The sequence below is a fragment of the Hibiscus syriacus genome, unplaced genomic scaffold, assembly GCF_006381635.1.
Source record: "Hibiscus syriacus cultivar Baekdansim isolate YM2019G1 unplaced genomic scaffold, ASM638163v2 tig00110328_pilon, whole genome shotgun sequence".
NCBI lineage: Eukaryota > Viridiplantae > Streptophyta > Magnoliopsida > Malvales > Malvaceae > Hibiscus > Hibiscus syriacus.
Window position 1 is genome coordinate 1,616,446 of NW_024062685.1, and position 26,886 is coordinate 1,643,331.

The 26,886-nt window shown below is 36.4% G+C and overlaps 2 protein-coding genes across 2 annotated transcripts; one reads left to right on the plus strand and one right to left on the minus strand.

Moving 5' to 3' along the window:
• Positions 1-261: 261 nt before the first annotated feature.
• On the plus strand, positions 262-3,469 carry LOC120118831 (LRR receptor-like serine/threonine-protein kinase FLS2). The gene is made up of 4 exons (XM_039138791.1): positions 262-320; positions 445-507; positions 2,770-2,928; positions 3,049-3,469. Exons 1-4 carry the CDS (start codon positions 262-264, stop codon positions 3,467-3,469), a joined length of 702 nt encoding a protein of 233 aa, XP_038994722.1.
• Positions 3,470-6,331: 2,862 nt separating this feature from the next.
• On the minus strand, positions 6,332-25,832 carry LOC120118455. The gene is made up of 14 exons (XM_039138479.1): positions 25,217-25,832; positions 16,035-16,121; positions 15,711-15,814; positions 15,486-15,536; positions 15,200-15,371; positions 14,780-15,100; positions 11,448-11,651; positions 10,838-11,317; positions 10,498-10,707; positions 9,814-10,002; positions 9,029-9,195; positions 7,699-7,851; positions 7,537-7,618; positions 6,332-7,249 (listed from the first exon to the last, which is right to left on the minus strand). Exons 1-14 carry the CDS (start codon positions 25,739-25,741, stop codon positions 6,860-6,862), a joined length of 3,135 nt encoding a protein of 1,044 aa, XP_038994410.1. The 5' UTR covers positions 25,742-25,832; the 3' UTR covers positions 6,332-6,859.
• Positions 25,833-26,886: the final 1,054 nt, after the last annotated feature.

Here is a 26,886-nt window from a genome sequence, read left to right on the forward strand (position 1 = left end):
ACGAGATTAATTAGGGTGACATAAAACTAGCCTTGATTGATGCTCGGGAAACAATCAGGACACCCGAGTTCCTTTAGCAAGATTATGGCGTTGAAGTATAGAATCAATTCAGATATATCCTTAGGTAATGAGCGAGGCACTTTAAGCTACTAGCTTGGGCGCAAGATCCGACACTCAAGGAGTGGCCTAGTCGAGGTGTTGACCGATGCAGGAATTTCGGATACCATCATTGGAAGACTAGAGGGGTGTATGAGCTCCAAGATGCAGAACCCTCAACCGCACATTGATGTCTACTATATAGTAGAGAGTGCAGTATACGAGTATACTCACTATTGCAGTTTATCAGTTAGCTTAAGCATGACATGAACATTTTTAGTATGCCTTAGTTGTTAGTATGACATTGGGCTAGTTAGCTCAATGCTCGGAATTTGTTTTCTTAATCAGGTTAGTCAAGGAGCAGTCCAAGGACCTTTTTGCCACCAGTGATCCAGATCAGACTATTGCAGAGTACGTCTCGAGTTCATCTTTAGAGGGCGTGTATATTTGTAAACCCTATTTTATATATTCGAGTTATAACTTATTTTAAACAATGGTATGTATGATTTGAATTATTATTTTTGGGAGCTCCTGATGTAAACTAATCTATTTAAATTGTGTTTGATTTATCTTAGCATGAGTATTTACAAACGGTTGTATTAAATGGAAAATTTAAAAAGAAAAATTTTGGTTAGTCACTCTGGTGGTTTCGCGTGGCATTCTGATATGTCGACTGTGTGTCGTACTGGTCTAAGGTGTTATAACACCTTTGACCAATATTTATCGGAATGTCACCCTTTCGTACAGCTTGACAATAAGGTAAGATTTGTAGGATGCGCTTTACCTACGTGTTGAAAATGCGTTTTTTACAGGATACACTTTCTATTGATCTAGTTTGCCACCTGGGAAGCATGTCCCAGGATCGCGCTTTACATTGACTTAGTGGCCGCCAGTTTACATTTTGAGCCCCTGAATGATATTATACGCATATAAACCTAACATTTGCTTCATATGCATCTCATCTGGCGGTTGATGCTCCGCCACCAACACCTTATGTAACCTAGTCTCCGATGTCATTCTTTTCACAATTTTCGTAGTTCTCAACAAACGATGTGATTGTTTATCATACACGTCCACATTCATTATTCCATGGAGGTCATTTTTTTACATTAAATCGACCCAACAGGATAAAGTTTATGTCTATGAAGATAATGAGAGTGAAGAGGAAGAATGACCTATATGAAGAAATCCTACTCGAAATAGACAATCACTGCTTGGTGAAACGCATTCACAAAGAAAACATTGTTAGTTTTTATGTTTAATGTCATGTTTTTTAATTGAATATTATGTTTTAATGTTATATTTTTATATTATGTTTAATTGAATATTTATATTTTTTCATATTTAGTTTTAAGGTTTAGTGTTATTTTCTTTTATGTTTAATGTTATTTAATTTAATATTATATGTTTTAATTATATATTTAATATTTAATTTTATTTCAAATTATTTCTTAAATAAAAATAAAGACATGTTTTAAATTATTTTATATATTTAATTTTAGGCCGGTTATCCTCCTTATGGTGGTGATAAGGAAAGTGAGTATATATGCATGATATTGTTCTAGAAAGAGAGGGATGATTTTGCGCAGGGTGGTGCTCGTGTTGGTTGACAACAAATATGTTTTTTAAAGGCAGAGGGGGGTTTAGGTGTTAGGGATTTGCGGTGTTGGAGTAGAGCTTGCAGCTTTCAGCTAATTTAGTGCATTATGGAAGTATAAGGCTCTATCTGGGTGGCTTGGATTAAGGAGTACGTTTTGAAAGGTGAGGATTACTGACAGATGGAGTGTAAGTCTCATTATAGTTGGACTTTGAGGAGACTACTAAAGTTGAGAATTGAAGCTAGTACCTTGTTTGGGGTTGGTGTGAGTTGGACAGAGGTAACTAGCAGATGGATTTGGGACAGAATTAGGGATAGAAGATCTAAGGTGCAGTGGCATGGGGTCATTTGGTTTCCTCTTCATAATCCTAAGCACGAGATTGTTGCGTGGCTGACCATATTTTACAGGTTGTCGACTAAAGTTAGACTTGCGCGAATGGGGGTGGCTTCGGATTAATTTTGCAACTTGTGTTGTGTTTCTGTTGAGACAAGGGTTCATATTTTCATGGAGTGTGGCTTTTCGTGCAATATTTGGGCGAGGTTTATGCAACTTTGTTGTCTGCAATTGGGGCAGCTTGGTTGGGACAATGCTATAAGATGTGCAATGGAGAATCTTAAGGGTAACACTCTTATTGTTTGTATCCTTAAACTTGCTTGAGTAGGGTTTTTGTACTTTGTTTGAGAAGAGCGTAATAACAGGCAATTTAGGGGGAGTTTCCCGATCAGTTGAGTGTATTGTTATTGTATTAAAGAGGTGGTTAGGGTTCGATTGCAATCTTAGTGCACTGATAGGCTAGATAGGGTGAACTCTGTTTTATGCAACAGTCGAGGGATCTATTCATGGATCTGTTCTTATTTGTATGTTACAGCTTTGTTGTTTTCTTAGATTAATCTACAATTTAATTATCCAAAAAAAAGAAAGAACAGTCAACAATCTTCCCAAAAATTTGCAAAAAAAAAAAAAAAGCAAAAACAATCCCTTAGATTAATCTACAACCCTTGTCCAATTTCATCAACATGCCCAAATCCCATTTTCTTTCTTCAGCTTTAATGTTCATCCGGTGTTTCATGGTTAGCTACGCCAGGATTGTGAGGAACCTCACCACCGATCAACATGCACTTCTATCATTTAAACACCAAATCACCAATTCTCACAACATTTTGGCCAACAACTGGACGACCGATTACTCGTCTGCAACTGGGTCGGCATCTCTTGCGCTGTTAAGCACGGTCGAGTCAGATCATTGGACCTTTCCAATTTGGATCTCATCGGAACCATCCCCCCACAGTTGGGAAACCTATCGTTCCTAGTCTCTCTTAATTTGAGTCAACGATTTCCATGACCATTTACCCAGTGAGTTGAGACAACTGAGTCGTCTGGAGCACATTGACCTGAACTCCAATCTCATTGATGGTGAAATCCCGTTGTGGTTTGGAAGGTTGGATGAAGTTTTAGATTTGATCCTTCGAAGCAATAATTTGACAGGCTTAATCCCTCCATCAATATCCAACATGTCCAGCTTGGAGAACTTGGACTTGAACCACAATCTCATCCATGGGAACATTAACTGTGAGATAAGCAAACTTGCTAATCTGAGGATACATCGCCTGGCTCATAACCGACTTTCAGGTCCCATTCCTAAACCCATTTATGGTATGTCCTCTCTGCGAATGATTTCTCAGCCACTCAATAATCTATCTGGTAGTTTGCCGGAAAACATATGTCGTCATCTTCCCGATCTCGAGGCATTTTTCTTGGAAGAAAATGAGTTGTAAGGTCAAATTCCAGTAAGAATAGATGAATGCAGGAACCTTCAAGGGTTAAGTTTGCATACCAATAGATTCAGCAGCAGCATTCCAAGGAAATCGTATAATCCTCGAACTATTATTTTTTTTCATTCTGACCATTATTTCAATGTGCTCCAGACGACTCAGTTGTCTCAACTCATATTTTAAATAATATAACAAAACTTTTATTTTGAAAAAATAAATTGAAGTATACTCAGTTCAATGAAAATTTTGATTTAATTATACGTATAATCCTCGAACTATTTTTTTTCATTCTGACCACCATTATTTTATCAATTTTATCAATTAGGTCATCCAATTATTTAAAGGTACTCAATTAAGTCACTAATCGTTAACATGTAATTGAAAAGGTGACGTGATAGTTAAACATTTTATTATAATTATACATTTAGACCTTACTAACATATTCTATTAAATTAGTGTGCATTATTAGATTGAATGATTAAATTTATTTTAATTTATCAGATATTTTCTACCAACCAGAGAATGAAATGTGTCATCTTATGATTAAAAGAAAATTTAAGGCGATAGGAGAATGGGGAGTTCAAACCTAGGTCTACTAGGTGATAAAGCGAAGGCTTTTCCGTTGAACCTAACTGAGTATTTGATTCTACTTGGACAACATATAATATATATACCCTATATCTTATTGTAAACATAACACATCTTAAAATTAAAAAGTATATTTTATTTTTTTTAAATTATCAAAGATAATTTATTATTATCTTAACTTAAAAATATATTTCATTATTATTTTAGTTTTGAAAATATATTTTATTCTTATATATTTTAAAATTAAGATAAAAAGTGATAATTTTTTGTAGTTTTTTTTATTAATCTGGGGTAAGTACAATGCAATATATGTTCAAAGAAATTTTCAACCATTTGACATTAAACGCTCACACCCCTGACATTCCTGGTGTTCGGACCCAGGACCTCAAGGAACAACAATAATTCCTTTACCGTTGAGGTCGTTTGGTTTATGCAATTTGGCCTAACCTAGTAGTGGAGGTATGGCTTAATTTACTGTAGGTTACGAGTTCAAAATTTTTTGTAGTTAAAATAAAAATAAAATATTTTTTTTTGTAGTTGAACTAAAAACATAATACTCCATTTTTGTAGTTAAGATAAAAATATAAAATATTTTTAAACTTAAAATAAGAATAATATATATATTTAAATAAAATAAAAATAAGATATACATTTTAAGTTAAGAATTAAATATATATTTCAAGTTAAAATAATAATAAAATATATTTTAATTAAAAATAAAAAACATATTTTTAAATGAAAATAAAAAATATATTTTATATTAAAATTAAAATAAAATATATTTAATAAGTTAATACAAAGTTAAAATATATTTTTAGAAGTTAAGATATATTTTAAGTATTTATACAAATATATATTATATATTAGAAGTTAATATATATTTTAAGTATTTATACAAATATATATTATATTTTGTCAATATTATTTCAAGTGATTGTCTCGACTTGGTGGTTTAGTACTCGTTACCTTACCAAAGAATCTTAATATCAATTCCCATTGAACCCATTTGTGTGTGGTTTAATTTATCTATATCAGACCAAAAAAAAAATAATTTATCTATATCAGAGGGTGATACGTCTTATTGGTGGTATTTAAATCTATCAAATTAAAATAAAATAAAATTTATCATTTAATTGAATAGTGACACGTGTCATCACACTTATTAACAGTAACACATGGCATCATCTTATTAGATTTAAATTTATTAAAATAAGATTAAATTAATAGAATATATAAGTAACATGGACTAAATATGTATTTTTATCAAAATATTTTATTGCCACATCATCTTATATGTTAAGTGTTAACAGCTAGTGGCTTATTGAATGTTTTTAAATAGCTGGATAACCTAATTAATTTTTTTAAAAAATATGGTCAAAATGAAAAGAGACAATATTAAATGTCTTACGTAGTTTACCCAAAAAAAATTCAAGAGAGTGAAAAATAGCTCACTGTTATCATCCCATTGTATCTTTTACTTTTATTATTATTCACAACTTGGTTGATCCCCGTGAAAGCTTGCTTTAAAGCTCACATTCATAATTATAATATATGATTTCAATAATATTTGATTCAGTTTGAAATATTTACATATCAATGGATTTGAGGTTATAGTCAACAATTGATTTTAGGTGAATTATCAAGAAAGAAATTCCCCTTTTAAAATGGCAGCTCTCCAATTTCTCTCAGTTTGGTCCTTATCCTTTGACTTTGCAATTTAATAGCTATACGATACTAAATTATAGCCTTTTAATTTGCAGGTGAAAATTCCATGGGAAATTGGAAAACTTGAGAGATTGGTTCATCTTTCTCCCAGACATACGAGTATTGTTGGTTCAATTCCGACTTCCATCTTCAACATTTCTTATTTGGAAAAACATTGCTCTCCAAAGCAATAGTTTATCAGGTATCTCAACACAAATTTCTCTTCATTTTTTATGTTTGAAGTTAATTTCTAAGAAAATAGTAGTTTTAATCAAAGAATTGTAAAAACAATTAATAATAATGCGTAATTAATCATGTAAACACAGCAAAACAACTCAATTATTTTGGTTTCTTATATTGAAATATTCAAACTTTTTTAGGTAGAATACCAGACCTGAGCGCTCTTTCAAACCTTGAGAAGCTTTATCTATGGGGAAATATTCCCAGCGGAAATATTCCAGATTCCATCCGCAATGTTTCTAAGCTCAGATTGTTAGAATTAGATACAAACTCGTTCTCTGGCCCAATTACTCTCATTCACATGTAACATCTTACATGAGACCAATTTCAGGATGGAAAATACTTTCTTCAATAATCCGAATATAAAATTTGCTTTTTAAAAAGCTATCAAAGAAATAAACAAATAGCAAAGCCTCGGTCGAAACTAAATTATAACTGATAAAAATTGCCCATGAACGATCAAAAAGTTAGTGAAAGAGGAGAGATAAAAAGACGCATCACTGAACTGAATGTTGCTGTGGTGTGAAAAAGAATTACCATAACCGTCACCCTGTTAACCAAAAACCCACTATGCCACCGGAGATAACCATGTAAATTGGCTTGAATCACTTGCGAACCATGAAAACACCGGGATGCTGTTTTTGTTTAACTTCTGCTTCTGAAAAGCAATTTACTTTATAAAAAAGAATTGGAAGAATAAAATGTCTCCAGTTAGATTTAACTCGCCTTCTCTTGCCGGCAACACTTTTCTCCGGCTTCCCGGTTTGAGAAAAAGGAATATGGGTTTGGTATCCGTGTTAGGAGTTCGGTGATTCTAGGTTAGACTTAGAATATGAACATCTGAATCAGCTTCTACGTATCCTATAATCCAAGTGGTCTCTGCCTATACCCATTCTTCATCCTTTCCAACAGTTTCTCTTTAGTTTTCCTCTTTTTATCCATCTTCAACCGATATCTTTCTTCCCTCTCCCTCTCGTAAATTCCTTGCCAATGTACTTCTCCCGTCAACGGCCACAACCACATCTTCCTCGGATTGTCATCGTCGTCTGAAGCCTCAGCTAGATCTTCATCCATGGTCTTTAATAATGTGAAATTAAAATATCTAGCCCACATAAATTCTTTCCGTTGTTCAACCGGATGCTGCTCTTCAAGCAAACCAGAGAGCGGCTCGATGTAGACCATCCTCCGCCCACTATGGTAAGCCCAGACATTGACCAAAAGTTCCAATACCCGACAGTAACATTGTTTTTTCTGCCCATTATTAAATAAACCCAGAAGAACAACATTAGATTAGACTCTCAATGGAACCTACAAATAGTATAGGAGCAAGGATTTTTGTTTTTTTTAAATAAATAGGAACAAGGATTTAAATAGCGGTCACGGATGCAATCTCGAAGCAGTCATGTTTTCCGCAGTTGCGGGAATAATGAATTGTTGACCATGAATATCAGTGGAGGAGAGAGCAAAACTGAAGTGTAGTGGTCATAATATCATGTTGCGGCTGCTATTTAAGTCAATTATAGAACAAAAGAGCTTACCTCGAGATATGTTGAGCCCAGCAAACATATACTGGGCTCACTAGAATTGGAATGCAAGGCATCAAGAGAATCAACAAACATCCTGCAGTTAAATTATATAAGTTTTCAGTCATCATCAACTGGATAAGATGTAATAAAATGAGTAGAGAACTTGTAAATTACCGTGAAAACATAACAAACTCCAAAAAGGACTTGGTTGGCATCACCCAGCTATGTAAGGAAGACCAGTGGCCTTCGTCATGGGGCATGGGAGGAAGTGCTTCCATATCCGATGGTAAGTTATACATCTTGCGGAAGGCCTTTTCAAAAGCAATTCTGCGGGCATTTAAAGCATCAAAACTACTCATACGGTTTTCATATAATAATAGAAGTCATCTAATATGAGCAGAAATTTATTGCAAGTTAAATCACAAAGCAGTTGCATGTAGAGGTAATTCAACCACAAATCTATGTGGACCCCATCACTTCATAGAAAGTATGAGTTTCCACCTAAGGATTATGTGGACTAAAGCACTCCCATTTTAATAGCTAACTTTTGGAGTGCAGTTCGCATAAGGTATCAGAGTTATCCACCATATACCTCAAATGCAATCATGCAGCCTACAAGGTGACACAAGAATAAAAATGCTTGCCTGGGGTTAAAATAAGCAGCACAGAGCCATAGCCCATGTAGGCGGCAGGATTGCAGAGCATGCCTGGATTTTTTATGATCCTAATTGCGAGGTCTGGGACTTGAATCCCTTCCTTGAGAGGTTTATTTGGAACTAATATCTCCCATCCTAAATATTACTTTTGGGGGGTGGTTCTCCTAAAGCTTATATCAATTGTCACCTCCAAGCCCATGAAACCTGACCGCCAGGTTCATGAACAACTGTTGACATTTGAATATAACAGCCATGAAGTAAATCCCAGCCAATGTGATTGTGTATCTTGTCACCCATTGAACCTGACCTTGGCCCATTTTCAGGAAAAAATATTGAACCCTAATCAGACCAGACTTAACAGCTGATAAATCACAGCTAATGATTCCCACCTATCTTGTTTTTTTTCTTATAAAACACGTCATTGAACAGGAAAATACAGCTTTTACTGTGAAAACTGAAGAACGATGTTTTCCTTGGTGCCATATTTAAAAGAGTAATAAAAATGGTACCATGATGGCTTAAGCAGAGAAAAAATGACACAATTTATTTGAAGTAAATCGTAACAGAAAGAAGAAACCAGGGAGAAAGCAACTTAACATAGAAGAGATCATATCTATGCTAGGGGCAGGGAAATAAAATAGAAGCAAGACCAATGGAATGGAAAGCAAGGGAGAAGTTGTATCACTCTATATCCACAACATGAAAAGATGGCAAGCAAAACACCCTCACTCAACTTGTTCAAAATTCAAGTACAAATCTCGGCATCAGCAAGTTGTTACAGTACAGATGAATCAGTCATCTATTATGCTTAATAATCATATATCCAACTGATATTAGGTGAAACAAACCTGCAGTGTCCAGCATTTAATATATCACACATCGACCAAAATGAAAGTGCATCATTGCTTCCTTCACCTGCACCATCAAAATCAAGGCGCGCCCAAAAGTACATTACATCTTTACTTCTTTGTATTGTTTTTTCTAGAACTTTTTCAGCTTTTGTGGACAATGAAACCTATTTCAAGAAAAAAACAGAGCAGTCAATAATTAAAGACTCTAAAAACTGATACTCGTACACTTAAGGCAATAGGTACCAGAATGGAAGTAAAAATGGATCTCTTTAGTTTTAGGATCTTTTTCATTTTTTCCCTTGGAACAGAATATGGATGGTTTAAAGGTAAAAGACCGTAGACAAATGGAAAGATGATATAATATGAGAGTAAACCACCATTCGTTAATTTATTTGAGAGTAGTGGAGAATGAAGTAAACTTAAGGCATTATCATTGAAACTTAAAGGCAGTTATTTCAATAAATAGAGGGGTAAAATGGAAATCATCAAGCAGAATACTGTCCTCTAAAATCCTCCAGACTGGAGGGGATTAGAAAATGAAGGTTCATGGGGATTGGTTAACCTTCAAACCATCCCCCAATACCCCACATTACTTATTTCCGAAAAAAGCACACAAATGCATATCTAAAAAGGATAGAGTTGCGTTATAGTCTGTTGAATGACACCCCACCACCCAAAAAATGAAAAGAGAGTAAGAAAATTGAAAACAAGGATTGGTTCATAAAACTCCATCTAATATTCAACATTTTGAACGCCATATTAAATATCAATATAAGGAATACCTTCCTACCAGCAGCGTGCCATGATTGAAAACCAATCCAAGGTCTCCTGTGAATGCTATCCACCCTATTTGCAATGGAGAATATTCCTCCAACTTCACATAATAAATCCCTATAGTAAGTGTCATTCAAAAGTGGAAGTCGGCCAACTGCATCCACATCATCTGATGTCAACCTCCTTGCTCTTCTAGACTGGCATATAAAATGAATAGTTACAAAATGTAGAAGGTATTTCACTCCATTTTTCAGACAAACTAAAAAGGAAAGGTCCTATAATAAAAGGGGAGATGAGAGAGACTAAGGAGCAGTATAGCACATGAAAGAAATCAGCTAGGTCTAAACAAGAAGACTACATTAAGGAACAAGGATAGAGGTGAGGTAGAATGATGGTGAGGAAGTTATTATCCGACAGTCTCTTGAGCAATCATGTTTCTATGCACATTTCCAAGAAGACTAAAGTTACGCAATAATTAAAAAAAAATAGAAAAATCAAAGCATTTTCATCAAGAACCATAGGAATATATTATTTATACAACAATTTCTGCAAAGTGATTTGTCTACATCATATCACACTCAACAGTTAAGTATAAAGTTTCCCAATCACAGAAACACTTATGAGAAGGTGATGAAGAAAAAAAAAGATTGATTAAAAGATAAAATGTCAAATATGGATCAGGAAAAACTCACAAGGCTTAGCCCACGGTACAACGATTCATGGTGCAAGAATGGCCATGCCCCAGCTCCACTATAGATCTCATAAATGCATACAGTTTGACCTGTTCTTTCTAGCTCTCCCTCATCTCTTTCGTTTACTTCAAACCTCAGTTTCTCAGATTTCCGAGCATTTCGATATATCTCATCCCATACACCAAGGTCGCTCTCCGTTCTTCCATTAATCTATCGATTTAAGGGGGAAAGAAAACATTTTTCACATCACAGTTTATTCATGAGAATGTTAATGTTAGGAGGAAAAGGTGGGGATGGGAGAGATCAAAACAGGGGGCTGTAATAGTTAAGTATGTTATACCTCCTCCATTTCAAGTCTTTCGTAATCTTCAAAGCTATCTATTTCTGTCACAAAATCCAGGTCTTGTCCGGTAAGGGCATCCTGATCCTGAATCTCAGTCCTATTCTTAGACTTGTCAACAATATGTTTGGTGAATTCCTCCTCAAGGGCAAGAACAACACTAGAATCTACGGAAATATCTACATTGCTGTGTTCAATTTCCTTCCTGAAAAGATTCCACTCCCAGGATCCCTGCTTAAGTTCAGAAACAGAACCTGGCAGCAAAACATCTGATGGGAAATAAAGTATATTCACCAGAACGCTCGCATAACCAGTTATGCATTCAGACGCCAGAATGTTCTTAGCAAGCAGTCTTCCAGAAGAAGCAACTGTTTCAGCAAATCTAGACAGTCTGCTATTCGATACCAAAAGTGAGAAAGCCCTCCATAGAGCATCAGGGTTATGTTTTTGAAATAAAACACAATGGGTTCCATCAGCCACCTGCAACAAAAGAGCAGCCTAAAATGTAATCTGAATGGAAAGTCCCTCCAATTCTCTCTCTATCTCACCCTCTTTCTCAGACACAAATCAGGAACTAGGAACTAAGAGGATATAATTTAAATGGACCTACATATTTTTTTATGATAGGAAAATCAGGTGTGATGATAGGGATTCCAAAGGTCATGGCTCGGATAATTAATGGAGGAAAACCCTGTTCTTCTTGGGAGGAGCCATAAATAACAATGTCAGCCATTAATAAAACTCCATTGGCATCACCATCCAAGCCATAACACCTAACAGAGCCTTGAGTAAGTCCTAACCGTGATGCAACTTGCTGCACAGAAACACAAGGTATGACATCAATCTTGAACATAGGCAGCAAACTAACCACAATGCAGTGTGCTGAATACATCATATACATAGAATAGAGGACAAAAGGAAAATTACATGACAACTTCTTATGATATTCTCTCCAGGTTTATAAGTCTTTTAATATTTCTAAGCCTCTATCATTCTAGCATATATGTGACTAATTTTTTTTTGATAGAAGTTGGAGGTCTCATTAAAAACTCCCTTCGTATTCGTTCACATACTAAAGGTATGTTAACGAACATTGGAAGGAAGAAAAGAGTACCTCAAATTTTATTGATAAAATACCCGATACAAAAGACACCACGGAATATCCTCTCATGGTGATGTACACCATTACAACAAACACCTTAACCTCATATAACCTCATCCAAAGCCACATTCTAATCACCTTACTTCTAATTACACCACCAACAGTAGGAATAAAACAACACAACAGAACATAATGCAAATTAAAAGCAACACCTACAACCATATAGACTAAAACAACCACAATTGAAGAGACAATATCTAATGAGACTCGTCTTCTTCAGGAGCCCAAGAGTTTGGTTTGAATGAAGGCTCTATCTCATGCACCGTGACCTTGAAGAAGTTGTCACCAACCTTCAATTCCACCATCGCATCAATTCTTGCATCAGCCTTTGTAAAGACTTTAATTTTTGCCCGATCAAAGGACAATGGAGACTGACAACTTTCGTCGATAGCTAGTAATAAACCCCACTTATCAGCAATGTTCTTGAAAGTATCCCAATTCCATGCGTGAAAAGGAACACCCTCACAAACTAACCATACTCGACGACACTCCATTACCAAACTCTCTGACCAAGCTTCGACTATGGAAAACCACTCTGCGAGAATCTTTGATTTATCGTTCTTCACACTTCTCAAGGAAGCATTGTCTTCGAAAATCATTAAAATCGCATTACCAGTAGCTCTCATTAAGGTGAAGCCAATGAGGCCCTTCGTTTGCATTTGTCTGGCGAGATGACCAATTTTGACAAAGTCCTTGCACCACCCCACTAGACAATTTCTCAACACCTGAAGTTTTTCTTCTTCTATAACACCTTCAACTTTAAAATGATTCTTCCTCGAAACATCCTCCGTCCCGAACTTGCGAAGAACACCTGTCGAGGACTTTCTCCAATAGGAATGTCGAGGTTTGAATTTAGCGAAAGAAACACCAATTTTTCTGCCGTCGATACGAGAGCCATTCATTTTTGAGATCGCTCTCCTAGCTTCTTCGATTGATGCGATGCGAATAAAACCAAAGCGAACTCCTTTTGAGTTCCTTTTATTTGGGATAAAAGCATCAAGTACAAGACCATGGGAGCAAAATAAAGCTCCAAGCCTCTTCCAATGAATCTTCTCCGGTAAATTTTCAACAAATATTGTGTAGCATACATACTTGTTATTACTGCACCCTTTTGTGGTGGACTCCTTGGTTCCCTCGTGGACACCATCTACTGCAGATTTTTCATCACAACACCCATTTTTACCAATCACATGAATACTAGGAGATGCTACAGAAGTTGAATTTGGCATTGGCAGAACAGGAGGAACATGATCACATTTATACTTGTCTAAAGCATCAGAAGCTGCAACTATTCCTCTTTTAACAACAAGATTCTTCCTTGCCATCTCAATATGTAGAAGGGACTTCAACTTATCATCAAAAATCATTTTCTGAAGTGCATCTTTGGCAGCAACTGCAAAATCTGCATTTGAGAAGAGAGCGAAACCCTTAGGCTTTTCTCCCTTGAAGCTCACTTGCGAAGCTTCAAAACCTGGAAGCCATCTCAGTAGATTCTGCAACTCTCTCTCTTTGAAATCTTCAGGCAGACCCATAATGAATATCGTACAAAACCTCGTCATGATGAGAAGGGTGAGATTGCGGAGAAGGCGCGACTGCAGAGGGCAGAGGGGCTTGGACTGGAGGTCCCTGTTGATGACAAGGGTGGATTCCAGCACCCGACATTAGAGGAAAACTCAGTGACCTGACGTAAAATCCCTGTCGCGCGCCCAGTGATGGTTAATGCTGTGACTGGCCGGCGAAGAAGAGGAGGGTGGAAGGGATGATGCGAGTCGGACAGGAAGGTCTTGAACTTTAGAGAAGGTGGAATAGCGTATTCTTCCTTCAACGAAACTCTCAGACTTAATCTGGTTCGTGAAAATAGTGACTGCCGGTGAAGAATAGAAGGGCGGAAGTGATGGAAAGAGTCCGACAGGCAGATCTTGAGCCTGAGTGAAGGAGGAACTACGAGTTGACCTTCAACAAAACCCTCAGAGATGAAATATATCGGGAGAACAGCTTGGCAGAACCATGGCTTGTTCTGCTTTGTCGAACCGGTCAAAGGCAGACTCACGGGGAATGGCAGCAAGTCTGAACGCTAAGATAGAAAGGATTAGATCGCGAGTGTACGACGAGCCCGGAGGTATGACGGTGAACTGACGACGGCCGACGGCTAAAATCAGAGAAGAACTGCGATTAGATCTACGCCGAATGAATGACTTACTCGAAAATCTAATCTCAAAAATGAAATCAGAGTGAGACGTTCTTCCTGAAGAAAAGTGGCGGTGAACGGACGACAGAGTGTGGCGGCAGACTACAGACGACGGATGACGGACGCCTGCCGGCGATGATAAACGACGGCGGGCGGCGATGGTAAAGATGAGCTGAGATGAAGAATGAAAATAAAAGTCACCTTGAACCAAGAGAGAGCTTCTCTCACTAGGTTTATATATGTGACTAATTGAAAGAGGAAAAAGAAGTTGGGCTATACTACAATTTGTAAGCGTGTAACTCCAAAAGAATAATCTGAAGTACGAAAGACAAACTACAACTGAATAACTTAATCTAGATATTCAAACTAAATAGCAAAATTAGGTATTCTCCTTTAATCCATGCAATAAGACATAACATTTCTTTGTTACCTATTTATATTACCCATATCACATTAATCAAACAAGTTCAGCCAATAAAGACTTCTTTCAATTCAAAATGGGAGCATCAATATACAAAACGGAAAGGTATAAGGAACTTATGAATATATAATATTATACATATACATGATGCACCTATAAATAATTGGTTACCTGTAAAGCATCATTATATCCATAAGTGGAGTTGCCACTCAAGAAAATAAATTTAAATGGCCCTTCCGCATCATTTCTCCTTGCAAATCTCATAAGGAGAGGTCTGATAGTTTGCATTTCAACAGCATAGTCCCACGATAACTCATCATAAAAGAAAGAACTTCCAACAACAAGAACCACCATATCATCCATGCTATACCCATTGTCTTTCCTTAACTGATGCTTTGCATGGGTCTTACTGTAACTTTCTGCAGCCCACACATCCACAGGTGATCCAGGAATTACATGGAAGTTTCCAGTGTCAAGCATGCTATATAACATCTGATATGGGAAGGAATGGAAATTGAAACCACATAAGATGTCTGTTAGAATGCCATCAAAAAAAGCTGTGAGGAAGTATAGACAGAATGTCAGATTTACCGGTAGTGTAAAATCAGGGAACAGAATAATATTGGCCCTGGAAAAAGTATTTTTCCAATTAGAAACAAGATGATCCAACCCCATCTCCTTATAGGCAGGAAGTCGTTTTGCCAGAGTATCTTCTTGAATTATCCATATAAGTGGTACTGTATTAAAAGGCTCCTGCATAAGGCTGCATGCAGATATAACTCACTCATCTCAAACTAAAACAAAACATTAGGGGTGTTTGTAGTGTTCAGAAAATGTATGCATATGGTGGAAATAGTAAGCTAGATATAAAAGGTACCTTGAGACAGCTTCTTTTGCTTCAAGAGAATCAGCAATAACACCATCAAACCTGTAGAAAATGCAAAAGAAAAAAAAACATATAAAATCAATGACAAGTAAACAAATAAAACTAATAGTCACCACAAACCGCAAATCCAGATAAAAACCAATATAAACATAATTGAGAGGGGAGGGGGGGAAAGAGGAGAAATAGAATTAATAATAAAGGAATTAGATAACATACAGAGACCAATCAATATGACCAAATTGCTCTGGACCTAAAAATGAAAACTGAACATTTAGGTTCTCCCAAATTGCACGTGCTTCGCCACTTCCTAATCCATAAATCTGTCAATTTGACATTGTAAGGATCCATTACATTTTCCGAACTAATCAGTTGAAAAATATAAAGCTTTCATGCCTATAATGATAGAAAGCAGAAATACTAACATCTCCACCGTACAATGGAAGTTGGAGAAGATGTGTGTTTCATAAAATCAGTTTGTGAGCATATTCAAAAGAAAAATATCAGCACCAATGGAAATAAAATTTTTAAGAGTAAATTCACCTTAAATACGTAGCCAAGCCTCTGAAGACTCTTTACCACGGTCACAAGCATCAATGATTGAGGGTTCTTCTTCATGTTCCCCAAAATCTGTCAATTATTGTCAGAGATTAGATTCCTAAATTAGAGTAGATAATGTAATCAGTTAGTATCCTAGTGAATATACTGTAATTAGCTAAAATCCCTAACTCAAGGAATAAGATTTATTCCTAGAATCAGTCAATTACCTAGTTTAGCGGTTTCCTAAGATAAGGCAGTAGTGTGTATATTTAAACCTTGTAATTCTCCTACATTAATCAAGAGAGATTCACAGAAATAAGCCTTTTTTACAAGGTATCAAAGCGAGAAAGGCTCTCTATTTGGGTCCAATCATCGTTGCTTAGCTGTCCCTTTAAGTCTTATCCTCCCTTTAAAGAGTCGGATATAACCCCAACAAGAATATGGGTGATGTGGAAGACTCCAGCAATACTGAAACGGTTCAAGGAGGCACAATGAGTGAAGGAAGTCACCCTATTCCAATTGGTGACTTACAAAACATACAGGTTGCCTATAGGTTGAACGGTAAAAACTATCTCAAGTGGTCCAATTGGTTCGAACTTTCCTAAAAGGAAGAGGAAAACTCAGTCATCTTCTTGGAACGGGTCCTAAGGAAGGAGATCCTAGATTCAAGGCTTGGGATGAACAAGACTCGTTAGTTATGTCTTGGTTTTGAAACTCAATGGTGCCTGAGATAAGTGACACTTGCATGTTTCTAAGGACAGCCCAGGAGATATGTGAGGCAATGAAACAAACCTATTCAAAGGTCTGAGATGCTGCCCAGATATATGAAATCAAGAGCAAGATTTCATCCACCAAACAAGGGAACAAATCAATTACAGAATATTCTAACATGCCACAAAATCTGTGGCAAGAGATGGATCACTATCAATGCATTGAAATGAAGTGCAGTGAAGATGCAGTTGTCCTAAAAAGGTTTGTCGAAAAGGATAGAATTTATGATTTTCTTGTTGGACCAAATATAGAATTTGATGCAGTGAGAGTCCAAATTCTAGGAAAAGAAGACTTACTCTCACTAAATGAAACTATTGCATCATTCGAGCTGAGAAAGGAAGAAGAGGGGTGATGATGGTTGAAAACAATCAAGTAGAAAGTTCAGCCTTGGTTACTAGGGTTGTAACTGAGGAAGCAACATGACTGGAGCAACAGGGCATTGAAGCAGCAAGAGCAGTAAACAAGGATTCTTTATGGTGCACTTACTGTAAGAAATCTCCTCATACAGAGAAAAGTGCTGGAAGTTACATGGGAAACCACAATCAGCAAGCAAAAATCTTACAGAGAAAGGAGGTTCATCAAGAGGACAAGGCAGAGCTTATATTTTTTTTTTGATAGGAATAGATGGCCTCATTAAAAAATCATAACAACTAGCGGAAGAAGGAAAAGAGTGCCAGACTTTATTGATTGCAAAAGAATTACATAAGACTTAAAAACAGTCCTACAAGATACATAAAACTTAAACACACTGCTAAAAATCATAACAACTGAATGCCACAACTCGCTGAAACAACAAATCCCATCACCCAATCCCCTCCTTTGCTAACTTATCAGCCTCGCAATTACAGCACCTCGGAATCCACCTCACAATAATCTCGTGCGCAGACATTGTAGAAGCTATCTCCTTAACTAGATTAGTAAGAAAAGTGGGGACAGTTGCTTGATCTTTCAACCATTCCACTGCTAGTTTGCAATCAGATTCCACAATTAACCTTCCCTTTGGTGCCCATTCTGAAGAAACAGATAAATCTATTCCTTTCTTGATTGCTTTCAACTCTGCTACGATGATAGGAGTAGGACCAACATTTTCTGAAAAAGAAATCAGCTTTGTCCGATTCCAGTCTCTGAGAATACCCCCAATTCCAGCAGTTCTCCCAACAGTACAAACAGCTCCATCCACATTCATTTTATAAAAGTCAGTTGGAGGTGGACTCCAACTAACCACCGGCCTGTTCAAATCTTTTATAACTGAGCAAGTGTCTGCCAATGAAGGATCAACAATTAACGAATCCACCTGAGTAAAGCTTTTTGGATACTTTGCTAAGAACCATTTCGCTAACCTTAGCCGAACTGTGAAAAACAAAGCGAAACTGTCCAGTTTACCTCCATTAAAGATGATATCATTTCTAAATTTCCATAGAGAACATAGGATTGCCGATGGAATGAACTTCCACATGGCAGAATAAAGCTTCAAGTATGTCCAAGAGCTAAGGAGGGAGAGAGGATCAGAGGGTAAAACACACGAAATACCCCAAAAGCCGATAATTTTATTCCACAATTCCCACGAAACTTGGCAAGAAATAAAAAGATGTTGAACAGATTCTTCACAAAGATTGCAAAGAGGACATAAAATATTGTCCCCTAAGGGAACCACCCGTTTCTTCAACTCCACTCTCACCGGTAATTTTTTATGGGATACTTGCCAAAGGAAAGCCTCAACTCTTGGAGGAACTAAACCCATCCAAACATATTTGTTCCATAAAAATGAATTTTCATTAGAATAGGAAAAGACTTCCTACAAACTTTAACCGAAAACAACTCCTCCCCCACTCCATCCCATAGCAAACAATCCTCCAAAGATTCGGTTAATTTAATGTCTTTGAGTCTATCCAATAGCTCCACCAACTGAACCACCTCCCAATCACAGAGATTCCTCCTCGTTCTAATATTCCACCCCCATCCATTCGAATCAAAGCTCCCAAAATCAGCAACCTTGCCCCTTGGATTGGAGAAAGAGCAAAAATCCTAGGGAAAAGCATTTTCAAAGGAACATCCCCTAACCAAGAATCATTCCAAAATGAGATTGATTTGCCATTCCCTACTTGTAACTTCGCATGGGCTCTAAGGCAACCTCCAACAACATCATCTCTGGTGAAGTTATTAACAATTCCCCTCCAAATCCAAGAGTCCTTATGTGAAAGGACTTTGGTAATATCCATGGAATCGCAACTAACATCATGTTTGGTGCATATGAAACGCTTCCACAATGAACTTTTTTCATTAGCAAACTTCCACACCCACTTTCCCAACAAGGCTCGGTTAGAATATTTCAAGTCGGCAACTCCCAAACCTCCACAACTCGAAGGATTGCAAATCTTATCCCAACTTATTCAATGCATTTTCTTCTTCTCGGCCCCATCACCCCATAAAAAAGCCGCCATAAAAGAATTTAACTTCTTGCAAATAGTAGAAGGCATCTTGAAAAAAGATAGAAAGAAAACACGTAAAGATGACAAAACCGCCTTAATAAGCACCAATCTACCTGCCAATGACAAGGAAGAGGCTTTCCACCCCGCTAGTTTCTTGTGGAAATTATCAAGAACCGGCTCCCACAATTTCTCACAATTTCTTTTTGCCCCTAACGGAAGTCCCAAGTAAACGGTCGGAAATGAACCTACAGAGCTTATATAACCAAACAAGTAGTTAAGAAACATGAAGAACAACCTGTTGAGTTCAACACAGAAGTAGAAAAGCTAAAGAATCTACTGGAATCGTTGGAGAAACCTTCCTCTGCAAGTACATGTAATTTTGTTTTCTCATGTATGTCTTCTTCCTTTTCTCAAGGTTCTAATGTCTTGGAAACATCCTCCTATATACCTTCCCAAAATTCCTGGGTAATCGACTATGGAGCCACAGACCATATGACCAATTCATTACTCAAATTTCTTACTTACACACCCTGTTCTAGCAATAAAAAGTTCACAATTGCAGATGGCACCATGATAACCATTGCGGGCCAAGGGGATATTGCCATAAATGGAACCCTATTACTTAAAAATGTCCTACATGTCTCCAAGCTGTTTACTAGCCTTATATCCATTCAAAAGCTTATCAAAGATACTAACTGCATTGTTTTGTTTCATCCAACACAATGCATTTTTCAGGAGCAAGAAACGAAGAGGATGATTGGGTGTGCTAGGGAAATAAACGACCTATATTATCTTGAAGACAATAGTGGACCAATTGGAGCCTTGAATAGCCAACCATTATCCTTTTTATCTGAATCTACAGCCAATAAAGACCAAATCTAGTTACACCATTTTTGCCTTGGTCCTTTTAAGATTTTAAACACTATATTTCCCTATTTGTTCAAGTCTTTAAATATTGAAGAATTTCATTGTGAAGTGTGTAAACTTGCAAAACATAAAAGTCTTCCTTCCCAGCAAGCAATAAAAAGTCCACAAATCCTTTTAATCTTATACACAATGATATTTGGGGGCCTATACTATTCCTAACATAAAAGGGGTTAGATGGTTTGTGTCATTGATAGATGATTATACTCGGGTTACATGGAATTTCCTTCTAAAGAAAAAAATCTGATGTTAGCTCCATTTTTAAGACCTTCTATACCATGATTAAGACTCAATTTGGGGCTGAAAAAAAAAAGATTCAGATCTAACAATGCTAAGGATTATTTTAATCAAATCTTATCTCCCTACTTTCTAGAAAAAAGGTATTATACATAAATCCTCATGTGTAAACACTCCCCAATAGAATGGGGTAGCAGAAAGGAAGAACGGCCATGTCCTTGCCATAACAAGAGCCCTTTTATTTCAAAACAAAGTTCCTAAACAATACTGGGGAGAGGCTGTGTTGACTGCCACTTACATCATAGACAAACTACCAACTAAAACCCTTGATACCAAAGTACCATTCAAATCCTCACCAAACTTTTTCCAAATTTCAGTCCATCTCTTAACCTAAAACCTAGAATATTTGGGTGTGTTGCTTTTGTTCATATACATTCACAAGGCAAGGGTAAACTCGATCTAAGGGCATCAAAATGCATATTTATTGGCTACTCTTCTACTCAAAAAGGCTACAAGTGCTACCATCCACCTACAAGGAGATACTACACCTCTGCTAATGTTACTTTTTTGGAAAAAGAAAGCTATTTCAAAGTTCCTTATCTTCAGGGGGAGATATCATTCAAGGAAGATAAGGATGCAATTTTTTTCCTTCTTCAGCCCCTCATTGACGTTCCTACTACACCCATGCAACACTCTGAACAACAGGCACAACCCAAACCTCCTGCTCAACTTCCACCCCAACTTTTTCCCAACCAGAGCCCAATACACCACAGACAAACGTTCAAGACTTTACTCGTTCCCTACTGATCTATTCAAGGAAGAAGGCACCTATGCAGATTCAATCATCCCCTTCTCCTTCTCCTATACAATCTGAGGTACACTCTGAAATTCCTTCTGATCAAAATAATATGGAAAATACTATATCTGCTTTTGATTTTGAATTTTCCATTGCTATTAGAAAAGGAAAAAGAACTTGAACCACAAAACATCCTTCTTATTGTTCATGACTTACAAAAATCTATCCTCTAATCACATGCTATGAAAAACGATATGGAAGCACTTGAAAAGAATAAAACATAGGACTTGGTGGAACTGCCAAAAGGGAAGAAAACAATATGGTGCATATGGGTGTTTACAGTCAAGTATAAATCAGATGGCTCTTTAGAAAGGTACAAAACAAGATTGGTGGCAAAGGAATATTCTCAAACCTATGAGATAGATTACCTTGAGACCTTTGCTCCTGTTGCAAAGATGAATACAGTAAGAGTCTTACTATCCTTAGCAACTATTCAAGGATGGAATTTGCAACAATTTAACATTAAGAATGCCTTCTTGCATGGAGATCTTGAAGAGGAGGTGTACATGGATATACCACCAGGATTCGATTCAAGCACTGGAAAGGCAGTCTGCAGATTGAAAAAGGCTCTATATGGACTAAAACAGTCCCCTAGAGCTTGGTTTGGGAGATTTACTAAGGTGATGCTAAGACAAGATTTCAATCATAGCCAAGGATATCATACATTGTTTGTGAAACATTCCTCTTTAGGGAGAGTGCTTGTTCTTTTGGTATATGTAGATGATATAATTGTTACAGGAAATGATGCTGAAGGAATTGACAGCCTGAAGAAGTGTCTTATAAAAGACTTTGAAGTGAAGGAACTTGGAAGATTAAAATACTTCATTGGGATTGAAGTGGCACACTCACAACAAGGGATTTTTATATCTCAACAAAAGTACATTTTATACTTGTTGAAGGAGATTGGAAAACTAGGATGTAAACCAGCAGAAACTTCAATAGAAGTCAATCACAAGCTCAGAGAGACAAAGGATGATGATGCAGCAGTTGATAGAGGCTCATTTTAGAGACTTGTGGGAAGGCTTATTTATTTATCACACACCAGACCAGACATAGCATGTTTTGTTGGAATTGTGAGCCAGTTCATGCATAATCCTAAGGAATCACATCTAAAGGCTGTGACACAAATTTAGTAGTTCTTAAAGGGCAACCAGGCAAAGGAATTCTGTTTAAAAGGGGAGGAGACTTGACTTTAGAAGCATACACTGATGCAGACTACGCATGTTCCATAATTGATAGAAGGTCAACCTCAGGGTACTGCACCTTGTTTTGAGGAAACCTTGTCACTTGGAGGAGCAAAAACAGAATGTTGTGGCTAGATCTAGTGCAGAAGCTGAATTTCGAGCTATAGCATTAGGAATTTGTGAGTTATTATGGCTGAAGATTATTTTAGAAGACTTGAAGGTCAAATGGAGTGGACCAATGAAGCTATACTGTGACAACAAGTCAGCAATTAATATTGCTCACAATCCAGTTCAACATGACAGAACAAAACATGTTGAAGTGGATAGACATTTCATAAAAGAGAAACTTGATAGTGGCCTAATCTGTACTCCCTATGCGGCCATTGGAGATCAAGTAGAAGATATACTTCCAAGGGCCTACCTAATAAATATCTTTAGAAGTTGACAAGCAAGCTGAGGATGGAAGACATGCATGCCCCAACTTGAAGGGGAGTGTCAGAGATAGATTCCTAAATTAGAGTAGATTATGTAATATGTTAGTATCCTAGTAAATATACTGTAATTAGTTATAATCCCTAACTCTAAGGAAAAAGATTTATTCCTAGAATCAGTCACTTACCTAGTTTAGCAGTTTCCAAAGATAAGACAGTAGTGTGTATATTTAAACCTTGTAATTCTCCTACATTAATCAAGAGAGAAATTCACAGAAATAAGCCTTTTTGACAATTATTAAAGATGCACAATGTAAATGCAAAACTCAAACCACTCAAAATAGAGAAATAACATGAAGAAACAGTGCATTTCATGTGAGGTGTGGGCTGAATAATGCTAAATGACTTAAAACCAGTGTTGTCAAGGCCGTAAGGCAACTCTAGACGCTATAATACTTATATTGCCTCGTGAACAAGGCAGAAAAAAAGTTCACATGTGTCATGTAAAGCTCAATGTGTATATATTTCTTTGTTATGTTTGTATATGTATATAACAAGCTTAAGACATGATTATGATAATAAACTCTAAAAGTGTGGTCTGGTTTATTTACAAAGCATACAATTTTTTAGTTCACCAATTTGCATGTTTGTTGTTTAATACCCAATCAGTAGAGAGTTCGATACTATCCTCTTTCTTACTAGTAAAGGTACATCTAATGGAAAAGCTGAAAAAGTATAAACTAAAGAGAACTTCAATTAAGCGGGCACTTTTATCTCTATTGCCTAAAAAAGTGTGTAGGGACAGGAGACATTTTTTGATCAAATGCAGGGTCCAAGGTGCTTCTTTTTACTAATGCTAAGGCAAAGGAGTAGGAATGTCTAGATGCATGCCTTCACAATACTGCTTAAAACATCCCCATTCTAACCAATGGGTTGGTAGGCATATAATATCAGTATAACTTTCAACATCTTTCCATTCAAATACTTAACTTCCCATGAAATAGCAGATTCTCTTTGAAGGTATGTTTTAGAAGCCAAACTTTGGCAATAATCTCATAACCACTTTCTGACAAATTAGTCAAGTTCCTTCCTTTGCAGGAAGGAACTAAAGGAAGTTATATTTTCTTTAAATTATTGCCTCTGTAGAGAACAGTGTTGTCTAGGGGTCTGGCTTTAGCACTAGACAACAAAAGCAACTCAAACCCTTTTCGGGTGAAGCCCATTTTTGTAAGGCAATAAAATAAAAAAATTCCACCTGATTGATGTTCTCTTTAATTTCTTTATTTTTCACTTCTTTTATTAGTTTTACCTTTACCAGAAAGACAAGGATACTCCAAACTCTATAGTTCTCAATATTCATGTATTCAAAGACAAATATGTACCATAAGGAAATCAGGTATACTGGACTAATAAAAAAGTTTTTGGATATTCTCTGGATCATCTAGAGCACAATTTAGAGTTTATATATTACAAATACTAGCTTCATTTCTAATTTGAGATATACTTAATTGCTTGTCTAGCAAGAGATTTTTTAAGAAATTGATGAACCAATGAAAATGAATTTCGTTGAAATTTTCAATTACCAACCATATACATACATATATTTACATTTATATATCAATGTGTATTTTTCCCTTAATTTGGAAGTTTTCAGTAGTTAAGACCAGAGAAAAAAATGTGATCAAATTATTCAGTTATTTTATTATTTTTTTCAATTTTCTTTTCGTTTTAATTCTCATTAATCTGTAATCATAAACTCCCTCTTTTCCAAAAAAAATCAGAACCTACTAGTATTCAACTTTCAACATTGAACAGATCATTTCCATGGTGTCAATTATATTTTATGAACCTCAATGAAAACATTACAAAATAAATTTTTGCTCAACTACGACCAACACTTCAGCAACAAAAATAGAAAAGAAACCTATACTGAAGCTTCTGAGTTGGCCTTTCAAGATCTAAAAATTCGAACAGCATTCATTTTAGCAATAAAACAAAAACGACTCACAAGCAATTCATAACCAAAGTAACCGTGAGTTATTCATAAACTATAGGGCTAAAAGAATCGCCAAAAGAACTACTTGCAAATTCGATTTGGCCAAGCCACTACTTACAATTTAGAAATATAAAGGAAAAGAATATAAAACTTCAATAAGCTAATCCAAAATCATAAATTACCAAAAGAGAAACAAATAAATAAATATAACATCTGATTACGAACTTAATTATGAACTTAAAGTGCCCTTAACATTCTAACGAAATATAAACATCTGAAATACTAATTCCTAACCGAAGATAAAATTTCAATTAATTAATCCAGTTATTAAAAGAAAAATAAAAAAATGTGACTTACAACGGCAAGTCTTGGGCGGCGAATTCCAATCCTATCAGTCGATCTTATCGGATCAAGTCCACCACCTTCGGCGAGCAACCTCGAGATCCCTGCCGGCATAAACTTCAACGAGCTCCCGAACCTCAACCCTTCTCTAATAGACCTCCTCCAACTCCTCTCCCCTCCTTGCTTAAATAACATCACCGTAATCGAACTCTGCATCACCATTGATGCAACAGCAAAAGCGACGACGGAGAAAAATATCAAGAAATAAAACAAATAAATGCCTCGAAAGGGGAAGTGCAATAATCCTTTCCGGTTGAACCGGGCGCGGTTTCGAACTAGAGGCCTTTCGAGGAGAGAATATTGTTTATTTCGGTCCCGACTTTGGCCAGGATTTCTTTTGAGAGGGAACCGATCGCGGATCGAGTAGAGTCCTTGATCGTTATTATTGTTGTTGATATCACTGCTGTTGTTAATGGCGTTGTTTTTTCCATTTTCGTTGCCATTGCCGTCTAGTCTCGGAGGAGACGAGTTTCGGCCCATAGGAAGTGATTCCTCCCCTCTTTACTTTCTTTTCCCTTTTGTTATGTTCTCGAGAAAGTGACGGAAATTTCAGAGAGTTTTGTGACAGTTTCGAAAGAGAAATCAAGAGTGAAGAATCGAGTTGTTATTTGTATTTTTAGGGATATATGATTTTTTTTCATTTTTCTTTCCGCGAGAAACGGTGGTCAAAGTTCACGCGCCGGTAATAGAACGCGTCAAATTTTTTCTTTTCATTACTAACTATTTTATTTTAGGATAAAGTATAGTTATAGTCACTGAATTTTTCTAAAGCTTTCATTTATGTCTCTTAACTTTTAAAACTTATAATACAGTCTTCCAATATTTAGTCCGTTTTCAATATGATCCCCGCCGTTATACTTTCGTTAGTATGTTTACAATATGATCACTGAACTTTTCAGGCGCTTGCATTTAGGTCCCCTAACTTTTAAAATTTGAAAAACAACTCTCAATTTCATTATAAACCCCAAATTTTTTTCCGATCTCGAATTTACTTTTTTGCTGCTCTCTTCTCATTTCCAACGTAACTTTTCAGTCGGGGATGCATGGAAAATTCTAATCTAACTTTGAATTATGTGGAGGTGTTGACTTGAATAAGGGTCCATTAAGAGAAGATCCAACCAAGGGACTATCAGGACCATCAACGATTCAATGTGTAATGTTAGATTACATGTCATCTCAGGTGAAGCATAGATGTTTAATGAAATTGTTGTGAGAAAAAAATGGGGTTAGAAATACAGAGTTGACAAATACTACTAAGATGAACTAAGTATCATTGTTGAAAGTCACCAACAAAGCTGGAATTATTTTGTACAAATGGCATATAATAATTTCTTCGTTTAATCCTTGTAGTTAAAGATTTTCTAACAGATGATCAAATATAATAAAATCACAAACAGCGCATTCACATCTCAATCTCTTTCGCAACTCGAAAGACATCATGACAGGGTCAAGTAGCTGCTCCAAATATACTACCCTGTCATGATGCATTTCGAGTTGCATGCATGCAGAATGGTCTTCTAAAGCTATAATTCAATACAATTCAACTATAAAATTTCCAAAACATCTAAAAAATCCAATTCGTTCACGATATATTAGTCTCATAATCAACATGAACTTATTAAAAA

What these genes read in the sequence shown, in the direction of transcription:
- LOC120118831 (XM_039138791.1), top strand. Translation starts at nt 262, where the DNA reads ATGCAGAACCCTCAACCGCACATTGATGTCTACTATATAGTAGAGAGT. An exon ending in CCAGATCAGACTATTGCAGA is followed by an intron (nt 508 to 2,769) that starts GTACGTCTCGAG and finishes TTTCATGGTTAG; the next exon opens with CTACGCCAGGATTGTGAGGA. An exon ending in GCGCTGTTAAGCACGGTCGA is followed by an intron (nt 2,929 to 3,048) that starts GTCAGATCATTG and finishes CCATTTACCCAG; the next exon opens with TGAGTTGAGACAACTGAGTC.
- LOC120118455 (XM_039138479.1), bottom strand. Translation starts at nt 25,741, where the DNA reads ATGGGCCGAAACTCGTCTCCTCCGAGACTAGACGGCAATGGCAACGAA. An exon ending in GGTCATATTGATTGGTCTCT is followed by an intron (nt 15,537 to 15,710) that starts GTATGTTATCTA and finishes CATTTTCTACAG; the next exon opens with GTTTGATGGTGTTATTGCTG. An exon ending in AAAGACTTGAAATGGAGGAG is followed by an intron (nt 10,708 to 10,837) that starts GTATAACATACT and finishes TTAAATCGATAG; the next exon opens with ATTAATGGAAGAACGGAGAG.